This window comes from Saccopteryx leptura, chromosome 2, assembly GCF_036850995.1.
Source record: "Saccopteryx leptura isolate mSacLep1 chromosome 2, mSacLep1_pri_phased_curated, whole genome shotgun sequence".
NCBI lineage: Eukaryota > Metazoa > Chordata > Mammalia > Chiroptera > Emballonuridae > Saccopteryx > Saccopteryx leptura.
Genome location: NC_089504.1, coordinates 98979451 through 99001892, shown reverse-complemented (window position 1 = coordinate 99001892; position 22442 = coordinate 98979451). Strand labels below are relative to the sequence as shown.

Here is a 22442-nt window from a genome sequence, read left to right as displayed (position 1 = left end):
AGGGCCTGGAGTTCAGGGAGACAGGGTCTGAGGTATAGACGTGGGGTCACTGCCACTACTGTGGTATCTAAAGCCATGAGACCAATGGGAAAAGATCACCAATGAATTGCAGAGAGGAGACCGGGCTGGAATGGAGCCCAGGGCACCCCAACACTGTCCCACAGCTGAGACAAAGGAAGAACGGGAAGGGGAGGAAAAGAAGAAAGCATTTGTTGGCTTGTGGCCTTCAAGTGAGAAAAGTGAGTCAAGAAGAGTGAATCAGGAGAGAGAGGAGCCCCAAGTAGCTGACCGGCCAATCTGGACAGCAGCTGAGAACCACGTGGGACTTAGGAACATTGTGGTCTCCCTGGGGACCTGGAAAAAGCAGTTTCTGGGAAGCAATGGAGGAAGTGCCTGAATAGAGTCTATTGAAGACAGATTACAAGGAGAAAAGGTGAAGCTCATGCTCACAAACATTCTAGTTTAACTATTTGGGGGAGGGAAGGCTGTGAGAGCCACCTGATTCCGGCAGAGAGGTGAGAGGAGTGAGGGGCGGAGGTTTCCTGTGTGAAAACTCCGATTGCCTGAAGGCATCAAGAAACAGGCGCACTGGGTAGGTACTGTCCTTTCATTTTCTCCATCTCGTTCATTTTAGGCATCTCAGCATTCAGCAAAGTGCCCTGTACTTCGTAGGTATATATTACATGTTTGCTGACCAAGTGATGTAGTATTTCAGATGATTCCATCAGCCCTCACAGCAGTACTCTGATTGACCTACTACAGAAGAGACACAGAACCCACAGGCAATATAATTTTTCTCAATTATGATTATGATGCACACTTATTTTATAAGCTAATAATACATCCCTCATGAAGCATGTATTATCAGGAGAGACAGTGCCCTTGTGAACCCATACTCAGGACACCTCCCTCCCCACGACTTACTGTCCCCCCTGCAGAGCAGAGGCCCCAGTGTGTAGGAGGCTTCAGAATGTGGTTGGCCTGCATCTGTCCTCACAATTGAATGGACTGGCAGGTGCTCCTTATGGGAAAGGACTACAGTGTCAATGGTCCTGGAAAACAAGTACAACCACCTTCACCTTCCTCGGAGTGACAGACAGACAACTCATAGCCTTTTTCTGCAGTTCAAGAGGTAGTAAGCTCTTGGTAGTAAGCAGTTGGAAAGTCTAATGGCTCATCTGCACATTTACAGGCATGGTCAAGTGTTTAATGAGGTCGTCTGAGGGCCCCAGGCCACAGTCCACCTACAGGACCACAGTCAGGAAAGCTGGCAGGTTCCAAGTCTGCTCACAGGCACAGGCACAGGCACAGGCACAGGCATGAGACTACATTTCAACACAGTAGAGCAGTTCACCTCTCTTTCCCTGGCGGCCACTGTGCAGCACTTACATGCAGAGCTTATACCTGGGAGAGCAGCCAGCCTGGGAGAAACTGCCTGACTGACAGGAGTGAGGTTTTCAATTCTCAGATTTTTTTTACTAAAGTTTCTGAATTCCTATTGTGGTAACTAGGCATTTCCTTAATTGTTAATACCATAAATTTAAAAACAAAAAATATAGCAAAATACCAATTCAAAACCAGGTGAAGGTATGACACAATGCAATCTTAAAATTAATCAGTGGATACTGCACGAGGAAGAGCTTTGTCAGTGACTGCCACCATCCATTCAGTCGACTGATGCTTGCTGCAATTCTTCTGTCTGCCAGGCTCTGCGTGCTGGGGATGTGGGTGTAAAAACCACCAGCAATGCCCCAGAAAACCTAGTGGATGTTATAAATAATAACAATAACATATTTGTGCCAGCGAGTATTTGGGAAGGCGTGACTAACTGTAGTTACAATGCAACAGAGGCTGAACCGGGAGCCAGAGGACAGGGACCGAGTACTGGGTGGTTCTGATGTCCTCTCTGGACAAATAAGGAGATTTCCCTTCCCTTGTAACTGTTCATAGTTTCTATTGTATACTCCAATTGCATATGTGCTTTTGACTTATGGACAAATAAGAGTTTGTCTAAGTGATCATTCTGACACTCTGTACCTGTGTAAAACCTAGTCGGTTTCAATTTCTAACAATTACAAAGCCACCCCTCAGTCTGGGGTAGACAGGTACAGCATATGAACCTGCCACTCGTGCAGGTAAAAAAATCAGCAACTTCATATGGTTCAACCCTGATGTCTTTGCTGAAAACAACTTGCATAACTTAACAGTGAACTGTTACAATTCTGTTTAGGCATCAAAATCTTCTTTTAATGTTGAAGTTTTAAAATCACTAAGATTTTAATTTTGTTTAAAAATTTTAATAAAGTGACTGGCAGTGTATATGGTAAGATATGAAAAATATAAATTATTTATCATGAAAGTTAAACAATTTTTTTGAATCAGGTTTTTCCAAAAACATGACCAAAAACAGTCTGTTTCCAAAAACAGACTAAAAACACAAGGCCTTACCTCGTTAAGCCCCTGTGACTCCTGCTGGTGGCCTCCAAGTGAGGACAGTGGGGGCTGCTGGTGGAGGCTGACACCCCATAAACAGAACGCCTGTCTTTGGCAGGAACAGTGGCCACAAGCTAGCAATACCACTGGATTATGGGGAGCCAGTCCAGGAATTTATTTTGTTTTAAATCTGAGGATAATGCCCCAAATTAATTCCTGGTGGAAAGGTTACAAGTAAGTATTTTAATTCTTGTGATTGGTATTTGGTAGAACATCTTGCAGGAAAAATATAAGCGTACTAGTTAATTAAGGATTCTTGAAATTTCAAGAAAAAAAAAAGAACAAATTCAAGAACAAATTGCACTGTTTAATGTAGTGCGAACCTACACATTAATTCTGTCTGTAACACAGACGTGCACACAGAGCCCTGCAAACATGTAAGGAAAATCACGATGCATGTTGCGTGTATTACAGACGCCCTTTCCATTTTTGTTTACAAAGCGCCTTCCTGAATCTGAGGGAAATTTAAAGAATTCTTATTTCAAATTTCTTTCTTAGTCCCAGCCATCGCCAACGGCCCACACTTCACCTGAGATTTGATAATTGCCACGGTCACCAGGTTTGTTCAAAACAGCCTCATTTCTACTTATATCTCAAATTTTTTGTTGCTTCTCGGTTTTTTCCCCTCAAAGTTTGTAAATACTGCATATCTAGACATGATCATTTCTCACAAGTTTCAAACATTCAGTAAGAAAACATACAAATCCAATTCCTTTCTGTTTTAGTTCCTAATGCTCTAGAAATTATTCTTCCTGTTTCCTTTTTTTTTCGGTAGACACTTTGGAGGGATAACACAGTTGTAAGTACTTTAAGTTGTTGAGAAAGATTATGGGGGGGGGGAATATTGGGTCAACTTTCACGTCTTGTGATTGTTGGGTAGAAAAATGGACTGGTGACCCTATAATTACCATCACCCAGAATTACACATTTGAAAGCTCCAGGTCTCTCGGTCGGGCTGACTGTTCCTTTTGTCGTCCCTCTTGCAAAGCCAGGCTGGGTTCTTTGTTCATATTAAGACTTTTAAAATGACTTCTCTGTATATTTATCAGGGAAAACTGTTTCTAGCATTTTACTTTCAATATTTGTAGGTGTATAGACAAAATATACTTGTTTTTAATTCAATATGGCATATTTATATTTAAGTAAATATTTTTGTCAGATTCATTGTGTATGAATAACCATACATTTTTAAATCTTTTCATGCTTGTTGCTTTCTCTTCTTGTTTAGATTTCTTTTCCTATATTTTAGGTTGACTAAATTGTTTAAATCCCATTTTTTCTTTCTTCCCCCTACTGGTTTAAACACCACATGCTCTGTTTCTACTCTTTTAGAAGTTGCACTTAAAATCTTAATGTCTACAGTTTAAGCATTCTAATGCTAATAAATATTTACAAACCAACTTTTGGTTAGCACTTGGATCCTCTCTGTGCTACACTGTCCTTTGTTTACATGTATTTCCCATTTCACCAATTTTCTGATCCCTTGTGTCTATTGTCTGATCTGATGATAGTCATTTTTAAATTTTTTAAAAAATTATTTTAATTACATTTCAATGATATTTTCATTTCTAAACATTCATTTGGTTCTATTGTAAATCGCAGCCATCTCTGTAAGTCGTATCTGATGGCCTTGGCATGTTTTAATGCCAGTGTTTATTTTGCAAATGGCTTACATATTTATTTTATCTCTTGTTTTTACTGTATCCATTATCTGGGGCTTTTAGGTATCACATCTATACCTTTGTGGTTTCTTCTGCCTCCACATCTCCTCTTCTCCAGTCTGTGTGTAATACCGGACCGTGAGCTCATGTTTGGTGGCACTTTACCTGTGAGAATCCTGTGAGGTCTGCACAAAGCGGGAAGCAGGGCTCCAGTAAAAAATTCATGAAACTCAACAATGAGCCACCGGTGCCGCCAACCTGCAGCCATGTTAACCTAATTTAAGGACCATCCAGGTTGTGTAACTACGGACTCTAAGCCTGTGTGAGAGCAGGTCTGTAGACATGAGTTTTCAGGGAGTTGTTATGATTATTTTTTACCTAGAGTGCTAACTGGAAGATTTGTCCTCATCCACATTTCTTCAGGTTTGTAGCCTTTAAGACCTCCAGCTGTATGGACAGTGATGTGTTACATAAATTGTCTACCCATACTCTTTCATGGGCTCAAGGCCTATCTGGTTTTCCCTTTGTGGCCATTTGGACACATGACGAGAAATTAGAGAGGTCAGCAAACAGCCCTGGGTCAGCCATGCGGTGATTATCTTATTAACTGGGTGAAACTCAACTTTAAGAAGTCTGTTCCTTCACTTTTGGTAAATGGGAAACAATTATCTAGTATTCCTATTTTATCTTGTTGGGAAAATAAAACAAGCATGATTATTTATTCTCAGGTAAACAGAAATAGCCACCTTAATAGTTTAGGCTTCAACTGGATAAAGAAGATGTGGCACATATACACTATGGAATACTACTCAGCCATAAGAAATGATGACATCAGATCATTTACAGCAAAATGGTGGGATCTTGATAACATTATACGGAGTGAAATAAGTAAATCAGAAAAAAACAAGAACTACATGATTCCATACATTGGTAGAACATAAAAACGAGACTAAGAGACATGGATAAGAGAGTGGTGGTTACCAGGGGTGGGGGGAGGGAGGATGCAGGAGGGAGGGAGGGAGAGAGTTAGGGGGAGGGGGAGGGGCACAGAGAAAACTAGACAGAAGGTGACGGAGGACAATCTGACTCTGGGTGAGGGGTATGCAACATAATTTAATGACAAGATAACCTAGACATGTTTTCTTTGACTATATGTACCCTGAATTATTAATGTCATCCCATTAACATGAAAAATTTATTAAAAAAATAGTTTAGGCTTCAAATTAGTTACATTGCTCATGTCAAAGCTTATACTTTTCACTTGCTAGGGATCCTTTAATCTATTGTCTCTCCTGTGCTGTCTTGTCCAATGTCTGCCTAAGGTGCAGAGCTTAAGCAATATAAAAGAAATCACAGTTTACACAGGGAAATTATATGGAAATCACCATTCATCCCGGTCAGCATCACAGCCGCAGTAACACTGAGAATCAGTGCAGTTGCCCTCTGATCCACAAGCACACCTGTGAGCAGCAGGCAGCGCACCTGCCCGGTAAGTGTCTGTGTCATTGGTTCTTCCAACCCACCAGCTCCCTGGGCTTCCATCTGAAAGACAAGTGTGAGAAAGGTGACACCTCCCTTGGCCCCACTACCTGCCTCCCCAGCACAGTCCCCTTACTCCCCTCTGTGAAAACAGAGAGAGGCTATTTCAGAAGTGAGCATATCTTAACTCTGAGTAAGCTCATTTTTAAGAGGACTTCAAACTGTTTGAATATATTTTAATATCAAGACTTGTATTAGAGTCGTATTTTTTTCTCTTATGATATAATGAACAAGTAATCCCTAACTCGTTCGGGACTGATATTACATATATTACAAATTTCTCTTCAGGATTCCAAGTACACAACTTATTTGAAAATTACACTAAAATTTTGTCATTAAAATAAAAAGAAAAACAGTAATTTATATACTGAATCTAAAATGTTTGAGATCCTAAGATGCCATTGAAAGAATTTTGTAAAACGTAGACTTCTTTCCCTTTATTCATTAGCTAAATACAGGTACTTTCTATCATGTCTGAGACGTTTTAGGAGACGTGATGTTTTACACACTGACTGGGCTGGCTCTGCGCTTGGCAACTAGAGCAATGAGACCGGGAAGCCTTCCTGCTGCCTGTGCTGAGGGGCGAGGCAGGACAACTCGGGTGAGCCCAGCCCGCTTCCTCAGCCCAGGCCCCTGGTCAGGTCCGCGCAGCCCGGGTCAGTGACAGGGGCCCTCACCGCTACAGGCACTCTCAAGACACTGCGCGGCCCCTTTCGGGTCATGGCACACCAGGACAAGGACAATTGTGAAAGGCAGAGCAGGCTGGAGGGTGGAGGAAAAGCAGTTTCTAGTACACACTGAGTGAGAGGAGCAGGGGAAACGGAAGTGACTTCAAATAGAGTGGCTCTGCCAAGATGCCTGTCCACTTCCGTGTGCTCTTCCAAACCCTTAGGCTGTCCCCATCGGGCCCCTGCCCAGAACCTGGAACACAGCCTGGCCTCGCTGTAACTGACAAGGCCACTGCTCCTAAGACCCTGGTCCCAGGAGACTCCTGCCTCTGCTGACAATCTTCAGCTTCACTGGTCAACAGCCCCACCGCCCTCGTCACCACCCAGCAGGCTCGGGGCTGAGATGCAGGCAGAGAAACCTATAGTAGTCTTTTGTTGTTTTAACTCATTGGAAACTTATTTCCAGAAGATAGATCTTTTTAGCACAGATATTTAATAAATATGTTTCAAGATACCATTTTAAAAAGGTAACGATTCAGCACATTCTTTCACAGATGGAAGACAAAGAAGTCATTATACACAATGCACAACTGTATGTTTACATGGCAGTATTTCATTTTCTCTATAAAATTAGAACCATTCAGTTTTATTAAGGTAAAAATACATTTGGCTCCATTCAGAATTTTCTTGAGTATTTTTAGAGAATTCATATAAAAATATTTAAAATAACATGAAAAAGAATTAGAGACTGAACCCTGGCCAGCTGGCTCAGTGGTAGAGTGTTGGCCTGGCCTGTGGATGTTCTGGGTTCAATTCTTAGTCAGGGTACACAGGAGAAGCCACCACCTGCTTCTCCCCACCTCCTTCCCTTCCCACAGCCATAGCTTGATTGGTTAGAGCACATTGTCCCCAGGTGCTGAGGGTGGTTCCATGGAGCCTGTGCCTCAGGTGTTAAAAATAGCTCAGTCGCAAGCATGGCCCCAGATAGGCAGAGCATCAGTTCAAGAAGGGGGTTGCCAGGTGGATTCTGGTCAGGACGCATGTGGAAGTCTGTCTGTCTCCCCTCCTCTCACTCGGAAAAGAAAAAAAAATAGAGACTGAAGTGAAAAGAAGGAGAGATGCTGATGAGCAGGGTGTGGGACTCCCCACCCCCAAGTCATGTCAGCCCCTGATTCATGGTCTTTCTCTGCAGCCACAGCCAATCCTCAGTGACAGCAGACACAGGATGGTGGCTGCATTGTTTCCTAGAATCCACACTAACTTTCACATAACTGCCCCATTAGCTACCCATAGTCATGTTCCCCAGAATGACCTGCAACACAGAAACCTTAAGGACACAGAAGGAAGGAAGGGAAAACGCTCCTGGACCCGGACCCAATCTCAGGCCTACGGGCTCTGCCCAGCCCTCCTGAAAAAACCAAAACGACACCCAGGCTGTTACCCTGGAGCCCCAGTGGCTGCACCCTGTCTCCTCTCCTCTCCTGGTTACCAGCAACCCCAAGGTCCTGACATCTTCTGAGAATTTGAAGGGTAGAAAATTCTTGGGCTAGAAATGAATTTTGATGGACAGTCTCCAGTCTCCCCTATGCAACTCCTAAGCTACTTGCTGCACTGTGGCCGTCACCTTGTGCTGTCCTCACATTAACGAGGGCTCCCACTGAAGGCCCTGTTTTCTCTCTTCTACACGAGGGCCCTCCAGTGCCCCGCACACCTGTTTGTCTCTACTGATAACACAGACAGAGCAAGTTAGCGTCACCAGGGTGAGATGCATTAGGCTCCACTATTTGCCCGCCTCATCTCTCCCCTAATTAAAAGCTTCGAGAAATATTCAGGTCTGTACTGAGTTTGTTTAAGTTGAGTCTCTGCTGAAAATTCTCCAGTTGCAGTGTATAAGAAATGCAAACAGCTCAGGCATGCATAGATGATGAAGTCCTTACCAAGGTTTTAATAAGTTTAAAAGTCTTTTTCTTATTGCGATTTCCCTTTAACTCCAATTAAATACTCTTTTTGTTGCTGTTTTATGTATTTCTGCCAAAGGGATAACAATGAGCAATCTCACTTGCACATTAATTGGTAGACGCCGAAACCACATATGCTGTCCAGGTCTGGAGCAGGCCAAATGCTAGCATGTGCAGGGGAGTCTGCTCCCTGCCGCCCTGACTGGCTTGTGTCTGACTCTGCTGGTGGTTGGCTTTGACCTTGGCCTTGTCTTCCCTGGTTAGACCACCCAGCCCACACTGTTTCCTGGCACCAAACTGCTCTCTGAGAGGTGGCTTTCTCCTTCTCCTGGGAACACTTGATTTCAGTTCAGTGATGTATTCTGCAGTAATCAACCACTAGTAAGCGCTCAGCTTTCCCGGACCCACTAAAAAATCCAATAAGCTGGACCATTTACTTTGTGCTATTGATAGATGTTGTGCCATTAACTTCTGGCAAGTTTAGTTCTCAAAACTCAGAAAGATGAAACAATTTCCCAAGGCACACAGCGGAGCGATCAGCTTGGAACTTGAACTCAGTGGACCCTGCCTACCGCCCTCTGCTCACCCCACTTCCCAGATGCCTGGTCAGAGAAGGGGCAGACTAGCCTCCAGAAAACCAGGGCTGCCCTCCATGGTGGACGAACACTGAGAGGTTAAGGCCAGGAAGGGAGGCTTTCACTGCCCAGTGGGCCAGGTGGGTCTGGGAAGAGACTTCAGATCCTTCTTGACTTTGAACAAGGTGCGATCTATGTTGACATTGCTCTTTGCTCCAAGGAAAAGCATCTCTGTAATTTTCAGATGGTGACCCACAGAGCACAGGTTCTTGGCATCGGTGCAGGCCCAGGTGACTGCCATGGTGTGAGACCGTTCTGAGTACTCACCCTGGCGGGCTGAAAGCCTGGGCTTCTGGCAGAGGAAGGTCAGCTCCTGTTGGCAGTGGTGCGCATGGTCAATTATGGCCTGGAGCTGGTCCCGGCTGGCCGTGTACTCGAAAAACACAGGGTGGGGGTGTCCTTCGTTCGAGCTTTTGACCTGGGCCATGTGGGAGCCATTGTGCTGCACCGAGGTCCATGCTGCGTCTTGTGGGTGGAAACAGGGTTAGGGAGGAGAATGGAGACTGTGACTAGGCCACAATACTGACAAATAAATATAGAAGTCAGAAGCATCTTTTGTGTGAATTAAGGATTTTATTTTTGTAGCTACCAGAAGTCTTTCAGGTTGAAATCAAAGTCAGTGAAATTCTTAAAAAGTTACTATTAGGACATTTTCTTTATGGAAATTTGCATGACCCTGAATGTAGTCAAAATTTTCGGGGAGCCCCTTTTTAACATTCTGCATAGTATCAGTCAAAATTATAAATGAAATATTTTTCTTTCCATTACCATAAGAAGAAAACCAACTTTTATTGTGAATATGTGCACCTTTTTAATAAATATATTCCTTAACTGTCTGAGCATCTTTTTCTAAAATAATCAAATGATTGTGTAAAAGGCACATTTGAGGAACAAGCTCCACATAATTGTGCAAAATGATAAAAATAAGTATTTTTGACAAAAACTGGTGGATAGTGTTAGCAACTCATTCACTGATCCCCGCGCTAAAACACATAATGTCCTGGAGTAGCTGATATAATTCGGAGCAGTAACTACAGCGAGACCAATGTCTACTGTCAAATTCTGACATATGACTGTGACACTGATTACCTATATTTTTAAAAGAGATTAATAAACAACCAATACACACTCCCCAATGTTTATAACAGAAACTAACTAATAACAGCAAAAATACAACATCTTGACTTCTTTTACCTTCCCTAGATACACCTTCCTCCAGGAAGGTATAAATCTCCCACAGTATAAAACATCCCTTGTTCTGTGGCTAAAAGGCTGACTTCAAGTTGCCCAGACTCAATTACATTTATAATATCATGTCACATAACTTACTCTGTGACATGTATTTGGTAAAACAATCAGACCACATATAAACTTTCCAAATTTCAAGGGTAAGAGGGTAGTCACATAATAGTTTATTTTTATTGTTTAACAGCTGCTAAATGAACAGGTTCAAAAATCAGAACAATGCTATGAGCAACCAACCCACTGAGCAGTCCTGCCAGTCCCTGCCCTGGTCCCGCCATGAAAGTCTGGCCTGAGAGAGATCTAACAGCCACACCTGTGCTCTCACAGACCGCACACATCAAATACCCTGAGAGACAGAGAGAAAACCCAAGGGCCGGCCATGGCAAGAACTCTGGCTCAAAGCCTAGAGGAAAATATGGCAGAATATGCAAAACTAGCAAGAACAACAACAAAAAAAAACACTTAGTCAGAATGTCTAATTTAACTTCATATTCAATCGGGGAAAAATGACTTAATTGATCCTCTTCCTCCCTCTGCTCACTCAGGGGACTGAGTGTTCCTATAGCAACTGGAAGTCCATTGATTACCCCTCCCCTTTAATTGTGTTTTCACTAGACTTTTCATATTTAAATATTTTCCTGGGAAATTACTTAAATGGGCCTGGTGTTATTTATTCATTTCTGTAATGACCTACTTCCATATGACCTCAGGGCTCCTTTCAGCAAATAAAATGAGGGTAATAGGAGCCACTTAGAAGATGGAGTTAGGCTTAGGAGTTCATCAGTTACAATGCCGCTGTGTATTTTAAGTTCACAGTTTATGGCACAAAGAAAAATGATATGCCCAAATAGCTCCTATAGGCTACTAGCAAGTATGATAGATTTATGGTATTGTATGGTTGAAATGTAGTCATAGAAATCTGTCTAAGTGGAGAGAAGGGAAAATATAAATGAATCTCAAAACAGCCCTTCTACAAAACAGTTAAGTGATTACCCTGTTGTTGGGCAGATAAAATTTATTATGCTCACTTTGTTAAAGATGGTACTGCCCACCTGAAAGCCCGTCGCCCAGGTGATATTAATGTGTGTTGGGGGCGGGCTGTGGGCAGGCAGGATCCTTGTAGCCTGGGGCTTGGTTTTTAGGACTAAGCCTTTCCCAACCTTTTTGATGTGGGGTGGTGCAATCCCATCATGCCTCAGATAAGTGACTTTGTATTAGAGACTTCCTTATTTTGTATATTATATTAAAGGTTTTGATTTCTGCACTATAAAGTGGGGCAGACCGAGCTTGCTCTCTCGGTTCCTGAGATTAGCATTAGAGGAGAGAGCAGAGAGGAGAGCAGAGAAAGGCCACGTGGAAGAGAGGAGAAGCAGCCAAGATGGCGAAGTGTTGAAGAAGAAGCCAGTTTTATGCAGTTTGTGCAGGGAGAAGGAAGGAGATGGGGAACAGAGTTGAATAAGGCTGGTGAGCTAGAAACCTTTGATTCTAGGAAACTCGGATAAGTCAGTAGCTTTGTGAACACTGAATGAGTGGGTTTTGGAGCCCAGTGTGTGTTTTTACTTGCCCGCCGGGTACAAACTAGGATTAAAGATGATGGCCCATCAGTTTTTGGCTCTGTTGTTTCTTTACCGACTATCCGAATCCAATATGAACTTTCATGTGAATGCCCACAATGGTGGCTCCTAGCTTTACACTTGTCTAGAAATATTTATATTAAAGGTCTCCAGCAAAGACACGTTTCTTTAATATTCCAGATTATATTATTTTCACAGACTTCAAAACTATTTTGTGGGAAGGGACATTTGAGATTTAATGGAACCTTAGCTTTCAAGCCTGTGAAGACAAAACGGGAATTTAAGTGATTAGCACAATAGGAAAATACTTGGCTACTATCCATTGTAGTTTGAAGCAGAAATGAGATCTAAAGAAATTAACTGTAACAGCAAACAGATTTAGCTGGGATGTTTGGACTCTCCCTAAATAAAACCCCAGGAGTGTGTTCCTTCGGCTCCCTGGAGCCTTCCACCGCACACGAGCAGGGCGACCCGTGGCTCCCGGTCCAGCGCTTGCTCAGGCAAACGACCCTGCTTGAAGTTAACGTTACAGTTTGGTTTGGTAAACAGGATATAAATAATGACTCCGGCTCAGCGTATATGAGATCCCTTAGTTTCTGTTTACTTTGCCAAATTAGATCCACGTTGCACTTTGAAACACGTCCTATTCTTTATAGTGTGCCCCTAAACTATATAAGCAGTTTTTTATAGGAAAATGGGTGGTTAGATGGAAAAAGAAATAGCTTTTTATACAATTTCAGGTAAACACAAATCCAGAGCCCAACTGCCATGATCATTTCTGTCTCCCTGAGACAAAAGAAGAGAACAGACTTCATCATGAAAAGCCTGAAGCCTCCAGAGCAGGTGGGTCCATCCCTCACAATCTGGACATTGACCTCCAGGGAAGTGAAGGCAAAATCCCTTTTCTTAAAGACGCCTGAAATACACTCCAATTTGTCTAAACAGCACCCCTTTGGAAATGAAGCCAGCTTCCTGTATTCTTTCAGATGGAAAAGGAGTGTACACATTCTGAGAAGGCGAGGAAGGCCAAATGTGTCAAATGATTTAACTCATCACGTCCTATCTCCAAATATGCAACTGGTCAAGACGGTGAACTCACAACGGTAAAAAAGGCTGGACTGACAGCAATACTAGCCCCATTTCTGGACCCACAATAATAGTCTAATCATGACATTGTGCCTCTGAGAAATCAAACCTCAAGACAGCGTCCTCAGAATCTCTCTCCTGTGTCACTGTCCAGAGAGAAACACTGGGAGGGCTGGTTGCCACCTTTTATCTGCAAAGATAAGGAAATGGAAGCCCAGAAAAACTCACATGGCCAACTTTACGATACTGTATAATATTGCCACACATTTCTAAGCAACCCGTGTGTGCTGCTGAGCTTTCTAAATAGGTAGAGGTCTCAGATGGTTGAGGCCTGTCACCTTCCCGAGTGCCTACATGTCTGAGTCCTCTCCTATATCTGAAATGCAAAAACCCCAGGAGGAAAGAAAACCAGATCATGGGCCTCTGTGTGCACACAGGCTTATAATCACCATGTGTGTTGCCATGAATGCCCAGTGGTGCCCTGAGGAGGACAGTGGTCAGCTCTTCTCTGTCCTTGCTCAAGATCTCAGAGGCACATGACCCTGACATATCATCTGTATGTGTGTTTTATTGAGGGGCAGGGAGGGTAACTCTAAGCAGACAGCCTCAGGCCCCAGTAGAGGCCCAGAGGTAGCACTTCTCACAGCCCCACACTTGTGAGTCCCTCCTGATCAAAAGCTATATTAGAGCCTTCACAAGGAATGCCCTGCTTGTCAGTGTCTGGGGCCTTGGTACTTTTCATGATTTACTTTAGTGTTTCCAACAAAAGAAACTATTACAGGATATAATGAGACATACCCAGGAGAATGCAGCTACTTCCCAACCTTCTTCGCTTGGGATTTCTGAGGACATTTTCACTTAATTGGTCCAACGGAAGACCAATGTATGTGTCTGTTCTGTCGTAAGTGTAGGCATCTGCTGTTTTACAAAGAAGGACACTTACTCAATATGATGTGGCCCTGGCCAGTTGGCTCAGTGGTAGAGCATTGACCTGGCATGTGGATGTCCTGAGTTTGATTCCTGGTCAGAGCACACAGAAGAAGCACCCACCTGCTTCTCTACTCCCCCTCCCTTGCTCCTCTCTCTTTTGCAACAGATCAATACCCCAGATGGGCAGAGCATTGCCCCTAGTGGGCTTGCCAGATGGATCCCGGTCAGGTGCATGCAAGAGTCTGTCTCTCTGCCTCCCCTCCTCTCACAGAATAAAAAAACCAAAACTTTATGTCTTAATATTTCTGAGCCATTGTATTCCAATTAGAGTCACAATGTACATCTAAATAAAGCTACCACTAGGTAAATTCTACTTTCCCCATCTTGGTTTTGCACATAGTAGGCATTTCCATAAGTTTAACTGTAATAATTCAGCTTATTGGCATACCTGTCATGTTGCAATACACAAGAGCTGGTCCCAGTGGGTCACTTCCATCGGAGTCTATGTAGTAGAACCCTGATGAGTCCCCTCTGTACATGTGGGCTTCACACGACTGCTCGTAGACAGCTGCAAAGGACATGAATCTCAGACCAAGGTCACAAGAGGATGGATCCTGTTAATTACGGGACACTTCATTTCCCCAGTGACACTCATTCTGCATTGCTCTCACAGACATCTTCCCCAGGAGAGTGTCTTCCTACTTCAGTCAGGAGATGGGAGGATGCTGGACCACAGGTAAACGATTTTAAGAGGCATCGTTGTGGGGGTGTGGGAATCTGAATCCTGCACGCTCTGGAAATGCAGGACTCTTCCCCTGTCCATGGAAACTGGACTTACTCTAGTCGAGCTCTGCCTCACAGTGTCTGAGCATCTTACATGCACTGGCTTAACCCTGCTACATGATGTTTTCATTGAATAATCATGTTTTTAAAAAGTACTCAGTAATTACATCCTTTGCTTACTTAAAACAATTGACATGTAAAGTACATTTTGTAGACATGTTAAATTTTACAAATCAGCAACTACTCTTGATGCAATATTTGAAGTTTGTTTTTAATATTCCTGAAAGGCTTTACAAATGATTTTTAAGAAAACTGAAATTCAAAGAAAGATATCTCTATCTACCTATATATAGATATGAAATGTCTCTGTAATTTTTATTTACCTGATCCTGAATTGGACTTTCACATGTACAATAAATGTTTGCCATGTACAAGACTAGTGATTGACATGTGCAGATGCTAAACTTCATGACCATTAAGACTAAGTTAGAATGAGTTGTCAGCTGAGTAACCTCTCTGATGGGCATCATTTGCTGCCTTGGCAGGAAAATTCCTCTGAAAGCCTGCAAACCAGTAAGGTAGGCTCTGGGAAATATGCGTAGGACTGACTCTGGCAGCGTGTTTGGGTGGCTCTTTAAGCCAGCCCTGAGGATGAGTCTGGCCCCCACACAGACAGGCTCAGGTGGTGGTTGGACCAGCTCCACAAAGCCCAGGAGGGGCAGACAGGGAGACAATGCTTGGCATTCTACATCGACCAGATTATCAGCATTTTTAAACGTTTTCTACTATTTCAAATAGTTAAAAAACAGTCGGGGGGGGGGGGCAGGAGTAGAGGGATAGTTATTTTTTTTTCTCACAGAATAAGATTAAGAAAATGTATGTGGAAGAATGTTACCCCAAAGAAAGCAGCATTTTATTGAACATGGCCAAATGTAAAATGTGTCCAGTTAGATTGCCTCAAAACAACAGCATCGCTGTTATATCTACCCTGATGGACACGTTGGAAATATTCATAGCTTCCCACCATGTCTGTATTTTGGCCACCTGTATTTACATCTCTTTCAGTACATGGAAATGCTCATCAGTGCCTAGAAAAGTGTCCAAAGGGATACACACAAATTGATCACAGTATTTATGTTTGGGTTGGGGCTGTCATTGCCTAGGGAACAAGGGTAGAGGAGGAAGGATTAGCAGGAAGCCCGCTCTAAATGCAAATGCATACATACACTAATTCTCTACTTAGACCAAAAAATACACTTATGCCAAATCATATTGCTAGTCATTAATGGTTGATTTGGCAATATCTCCCTTTCACTTGTGCCAGTCAGAGAATCACAATAAAGTCAATTCAGGCTGTGGCTGGTTGGCTCAGTGGTAAAGCATCAGCCCAGTGTGTGGAAGTTCCAGGTTTGATTCCCGGTCAGGGCACACAGGAGAAGCACCCATCTGCTTCTCCACCCTTCCCCCCTCTCCTTTCTCTCTATCTCTCTCTTCCTTTCCTGCAGCCAAGGCTCCATTGGAGCAAAGTTGGCCAGGGCACTGAGGATGGCTCCATGGCTTCCACCTCAGGCACTAGAATGGCTTCGGCCCCAGTGGAGGAACACCCCAGGGCCCAGATGGACAGAGCATTGCCCCCTGGTGGGCATGCCAGGTGAATCCCAGTCAGGTGCATGCGGGAGTCTATCTGACTGCCTCCCAGCTTCTATTCAGAAAAATACAAGGAAAAAAAAAGTCAATTCAATTATTAGACCAACATGAAAGACTATTTATATAATATCTACTAGTTTTTAAATCAGTTGATTGGGATGATGTTTAGATCACAATTACCAATAACATTTTAGCAAGCATTCCTTAATCATTAATGTTCAGTAGGTATTGGCACTCTGTGCCAGGAGTGATGGAAGGCACTGTCACAGACGGTCTCCAATCTTATGACTCTGGCCAAGTCACTTAGCTTCAAGAACTTTCCCAGATGTCCAGTTCCTTTGAAATGAAGGTTCATTCATGTTGGCAAATTCTTACTTGGCACTGTCATTCCACCTGGTAGGTAGAATTGCCCTCATTAAACTTAAGGAGTATTTAGGGGTTAGTCACCTCCCCTCATCTGTCATAAGGCTTCTGGCTCCTTTGTGGAAGCCCTTGGGCTGGGGGTGATGAGAATCCCAACACCATGGATGGCTGCCCTCGGGTTTGGGTCCCATAAGGCTGGACACCTGGCAGTCCACTTTCTGCCTTTCTCCCATACTTGATGTGGAAAAAGTTAAATAATTCACAGGGTAAAGTTCTTAGCAACATAGAGGGTGCGGAGCATGATAAGCATGTTATCGCTCATTGTCTGTATGCATTGTTCTATTATTGGATTTCCTGAACTGGTTAAACTGAAAATTCTCCTGCATATGGAGCAAAAGCACTTACTGTATTTTGTCATTCTTACAATCTTTAAAGTCAAGGTATTATTAAAGTGTACACAGCAAATATTTTAAGGTCAATTTAAAAAATTTAAAATGGGGGAGTCATATCCTGGAGCTCCTACGGGTCTACCATATCATGCTTTTTACTTAAAAAAATTTTTTAAATTTCTTTTGAATGCTCATGAACAGGAGACGCCAAATCTTTTTCTCCTGCAAACTACTACCTTCTTTATTAGATCCAGCTAATAACACTGTCTTGTCTTTTTCGAAATAGCTCCAGATATATGGAAAAGATTTATATAGGTGGATGGGGATCTTCAAACCCCTCAGCAAGATCTTCTGAGCATGGCTTTTAAGGTACCAAGAGGCAGAAAAAGCCCAATAGAGATCAGGGGAACTACCAGCTTTTAGGATACACCCTTAAAGGCTCCAACGCCCCAAAGGGATCTCATAGGATGTCATCTGGGTCCTGCTTCAATAGTGGAAAGGAAGGTCATTGAGCTGAAGCCTGCCAGACTTACATGCCTCTGCTCTGAGGAAACAGAAACACTGGAAGGTAGGCTTCCCCCTCACTCCTCTAAGGGAGGGTTCAGTCTCTTCCAGCCCTGCTCCAGCCACCTATGACCTAACCTTGCCCAGAATGCTGGGGTCTGCCACTGAAGGCTGAAGGTGCCTAGGGCCGTCAACCCATCTACGACACTGTGGACGAGCCTAGGGTATTTCTTCCAAGAAGCAGGTAAACTGATCTCATTTGCACAAGGGCCACTTAACTATTTCTTGCCTGAATAGTCAGGTTTTTTATTCTTCCCTCGAAGATCTCTGTTGTGGGTGTTGATAGTCCTATTTTCTGCTGCTTTGTTTAATATATAGTGTTTCCTTTATTCCTCCTACCTCAATGCCCCATTCATTTCAGGCTGGGACCTACTCCTAATTTAGAGCTCTCTTTCGCCCTTTTGCCAACTTCTATTATGAATCTACCTTTGCCACCCAGCTTAGTGTATCCCAAAGTTCTCTTTACCAAGCCACAGTTGCAGAGCTCCAGGGAAAAGCAACCTGGTCTCATCTCTCCAGGCAGAGGAGAACAGAAGCTCCATCTCCACACATGTTGCAGATGGCTTTTCTAGTCTACCTGAATCATTACCAGCTAGAAGCAGCGATCATTGGAACTTGGACGTGAGCTGCAAAGTATAGAATTGTGACAATTCCAGTGCCATGGGGACTTTTCCTGGACTCTTGCTCCTTGTAACAGCTCCTAGCACACTGAACTGGGGTTGGGTTGCATTTTTCAGGTATTTGGCATGGTGTTGGGGCCAACTTGGACTTGGTGAACATGTTAAGGACACTACTCTTTTATGGATTCTTGCTGTATTGGCCAAGAGTTTGCTTAAAGGCTTTAATCACTGTAAAAAAAAATAGAAGACTGGATAAAGAAGATGTGGCACATATACACCATGGTATACTATTCAGCCATAAGAAATGATGACATCGGATCACTTACAACAAAATGGTGGATCTTGATAACATTATACGGAGTGAAATAAGTAAATCAGAAAAAAACAAGAACTACAGGATTCCATACATTGGTGGGACATAAAAATGAGACTAAGAGACATGGACAAGAGTGTGGTGGTTACGGGGGTCAGGGGAAGGGAAGGAGGAAGAGGGGGAGGGGCACAAAGAAAACTAGGTAGAAGGTGACAGAGGACAATCTGACATTAGGTGATGGGTATGCAACAGAATTGAATGACATGATAATCTGGACATGTTTTCTTTGAATATATGTACCCTGATTTATGGATGCTACCCCATTAAAATAAAAAGTTATATATATATATATATGTATATATATATATATACACACACACACATACATATATATATAAAGATTGCAACATATCCTCCCAGTAGCAGGAGGACTGAACGTGGAAGGGCTGTGTGTCTTCACTTCATGCTCCTTCTCTAAAGACCCAAAGGGAAGAGAGGTGCTATGAGAGCAAGGATTCAGAAATGTCACAGTAATCCTCAAATAAGAAAAAAGCAAGCAAAAACTTAAGTAAAAGCCAATAATTAGATAGCCCTGACCATTTCAGTGGCCCCATAATAAGCTTCTAGTAGTTAATGAATTACAGGTCAGTGAAGCTTTGTCTGATATAAAGATGAGAGAATAATTCTTCAGAAAAGAAACTGTCCAAGACAGAAGAGAGGTAATCGAGAGCCCTGGCTGGGAGCTGTGTGGCCCCGGGCTTACCTTTCTCTCGTCTGTGAAATACAGGTAAGAACAACACTTACCTTCTAGGGCTGTTTTGAGGATTATAGCAGTTGAAATATGCAGAGAACTAGACTAGGGCAGGCACATGGCAAGTTCTCCATATGTTACCAGCATCACCACCACCAGTTCATCAGAGATCAAGACGGCACAGGCCTGAATGTTTACCTGGCTTCTCGCCGACATGGAGAAACCCTACCGTGGTGGCTCCCACCCTGCATTTCTCCTGAGACTCTCCTCTTTAATTTCATAAATATCCAGACTCAAAACCTTACCCACTTGCCTTCAGCAGGCAGAACTCAAAAACTAAAATGGGTTCCAACTCAAGAAACAGAACAAGATATAATATGCATTCTAGACTTTAAAAATTTTTTGCTTTATTTCTTTCTAATTTTTTTTGTCCTATTTGACATCTGCTTTAACATCATTTGGAAATACAATTGATTAAAAGTAAACCAGACAAAAATTAGTCTCTAAAACACTTACTGGTTTTCTTGGTGTCACTGTCTAGCCCACAGTTGTGCAAACGTAGACACACAAGTACAAACTAATGAAAAGGTAGAGAGGCCTACACAGAAGTCAGAATGAAAGGAGAACACGTGAGGTGGGAGGCTTACAGGAGTGGCAAGTCGCACCCGCATACCCAGGGTGTGCGCAGTCGCAGGAGAAGGTGTCCCAAGACTGGGAACATTCACCCTCGTGCTCACAGTAGCTGGGCAGACACCTAAAAGAAGACAGACACAACTTATTTTCCATAGTTCGTAATGATAACTGTGTACCTTGATACAAATATGTTACCACGAATGATGGATAATGACAGTGACTTGAACAGAGGACTTGACAACATGAACTCAAATTTTTGAGTCTGTCATCAAAGTTTCCTAATGCAATAAATACCAACCACAGACTAAGAAATTCAGTAGATGCTACCACTGTCATGTATTTGAGACAGGTACATTTGCTACCTATCTCATTATATCAGAAAATGTGTTTGCTTTTTCACAAATAAGGCAAGATTAATTTCACACATGACCAGGATGTAAACTGCTTGCAGTGGCCACAAACAGCCCTGAACCTGAAATTAGACCCAGAGATCATGCAGGTCTGAGGCCTTAAAAGGCTTCCCCCAATATATAATTTAATAAGGCTTCCCCACCCAATATATAATTTAATAAATCACAAAACCACTCAGGTAAACCAAATAACCACTTACGTATCATAGAAATTGTGACAATTACTTACTTAAAATGACTGTGAGATTTTAATGTTTATAAGATTAAAAATTTAATCAAAAAATTAATTTATAAAAGTGTAAAGCCAGTAGCCAGGGCTACTATCACAGCCACCTGGCCCATGTAGGTTCGCATTGCATTCGGACAGTTGGTAAAGAAACAACGGAGCCAAAAACTGATGGGCCATCTTCTTTAATCCTAGCTTGCACCCGGCGGACAAGTAAAAACACACACTGGGCTCCAAAACCCATTCAGTGCTCACAAAGCTACTGACTTATCCGAGTTTCCTAGAATCAAAGGTTTGTACCTCACCAGCCTTATTCACCTCTGTTCTCCATCTCCTTCCTTCTCTCTGCACAAACTCTGCACAAACTGACTACTCACTCAGCACTCCGCCATCTTGGCTGCTTCTCCTGGCCTCCTCCACATGGCCTCTTTCTGCTCTCCTCTCTGCTCTCTCCTCTAATATTAATCTCAGAACTAAGAGTGCAAGATCCTGTTCTGCCCCCATTTTATAGTGTAGAAATCTAAACCTTTAATCCAATATACAAAATAGGGAAGTCTCTAATACAGAGTCACTTATCAGAGACATGATGGGATTGTACCGCCCCACATCAAAAAGGGTGGGAAAGGCTTAATCCCAAAACCAAGCCCCAGGCTACAAGGATCCTGCCTGCCCACAGCCCACCCCCAACACATTAATATCACCTGGGTGACGGCCTCCACGTGGGCAGCGCCATCTTTAACAAAGTTAGCATAATATATTTTATCTGCCCAACAAAAAGGTTATAGAATTTTCCTGATTTTCAAAAATAAATGCTATCTTCAACAAAATGTTGACAAAATTGGATCCAACGATGTATAAAAATCATTATACTACACGACCAAATGGCATTCATTCCCGGAGCGTGAGGCTGTCTCCAGGACTGGACAGAAACTACTTGTCAGCTCAGGCAATCCGCACATCTACAGGCCACAGGGAAAATAGCATGTGGTCCTATCACTAGTTTCAGAAAAGTATCCGACAAAATCTAACACTATTTACAATTTAAAAAACAACTCAGCAAACTAGGACTAGAGAGGAACTTCCTCACCTTGATAAAAGACTGTACGAAAATCTACAGCTAACATTACATTGAATGGTGAGAACCCAGATGTTTTCCCTCAAGATCGGGACAAAATAAGAACTTGCTCTTATCCCTCTTATTCAAACAATATGGGAAGTCTTAGCTAATGCAGGAAGATAAGAAAGTGATATAAAAGTTATGTAAATTGGGAAGGAAGAAATAAAACTGTTTTTGTTTATAGATGACATAATTAACTTATGTGAAAATCTCAGGGAACCCACAAAATACCCTGGTAGTAACAGGTGACTATGGCAAGGCTGCAGGGCGCTGTCTTACACAGGAGCCTTGAACAGTTAAACTGAAAAACACAGCACTACATTAGCACCTCAAATACAAAATGTTTAGGTACAAAGCTAACAAAATAAGTACAAGATATTTAAGAGGAAAACTACAAAACCCTGATGATAGGTATAAAAAAACTTTAAATTAAACAAAAAAAGCTCTGATGCAAGAAAATTTAAATGTGTTCTGTTCATGGATAAGAAGACTCAATATTGTTAAGATATTAGTTCTTCCCAACTTGATCTATAGATTCAACTCAATCCCAGTGAAAATCCCACAAATTACTCTGTGACTACGAACAAATTAATTTTAACATGTATGTGGGCCTGGCCTGTGGTGACGCAGTGAATGAGGTGTCGACCTGGAATGCTCAGGTTACCAGTTCAAAACTCCAGGGCTTACCCAGTCAAGGCACATAGGAGAAGCCACAATGAGTTGATGCTTCCCTCTCCTCACCTCCCCCCTTGCATCTCTCTCTCTCTAAAATAAACAAACAAACAAAGTTTATATGGAAAGGGAAAATACCCAGAAAAGCCAACAAAATATTGAAGA

At 42.7% G+C, this 22442-nt stretch overlaps 1 protein-coding gene across 1 annotated transcript in view; it reads right to left on the bottom strand.

Annotated features, from left to right (window-relative positions):
* LOC136391462 (contactin-associated protein-like 3) overlaps window positions 1-22442 on the bottom strand; it is a 120257-nt gene that overhangs the window by 39484 nt on the left and 58331 nt on the right. The window contains 5 exon segments of the mRNA XM_066363148.1: window positions 925-1052; window positions 5540-5696; window positions 9222-9419; window positions 14238-14357; window positions 19867-19973. Of these exon segments, the coding sequence (XP_066219245.1) occupies window positions 925-1052; window positions 5540-5696; window positions 9222-9419; window positions 14238-14357; window positions 19867-19973 (710 nt within the window).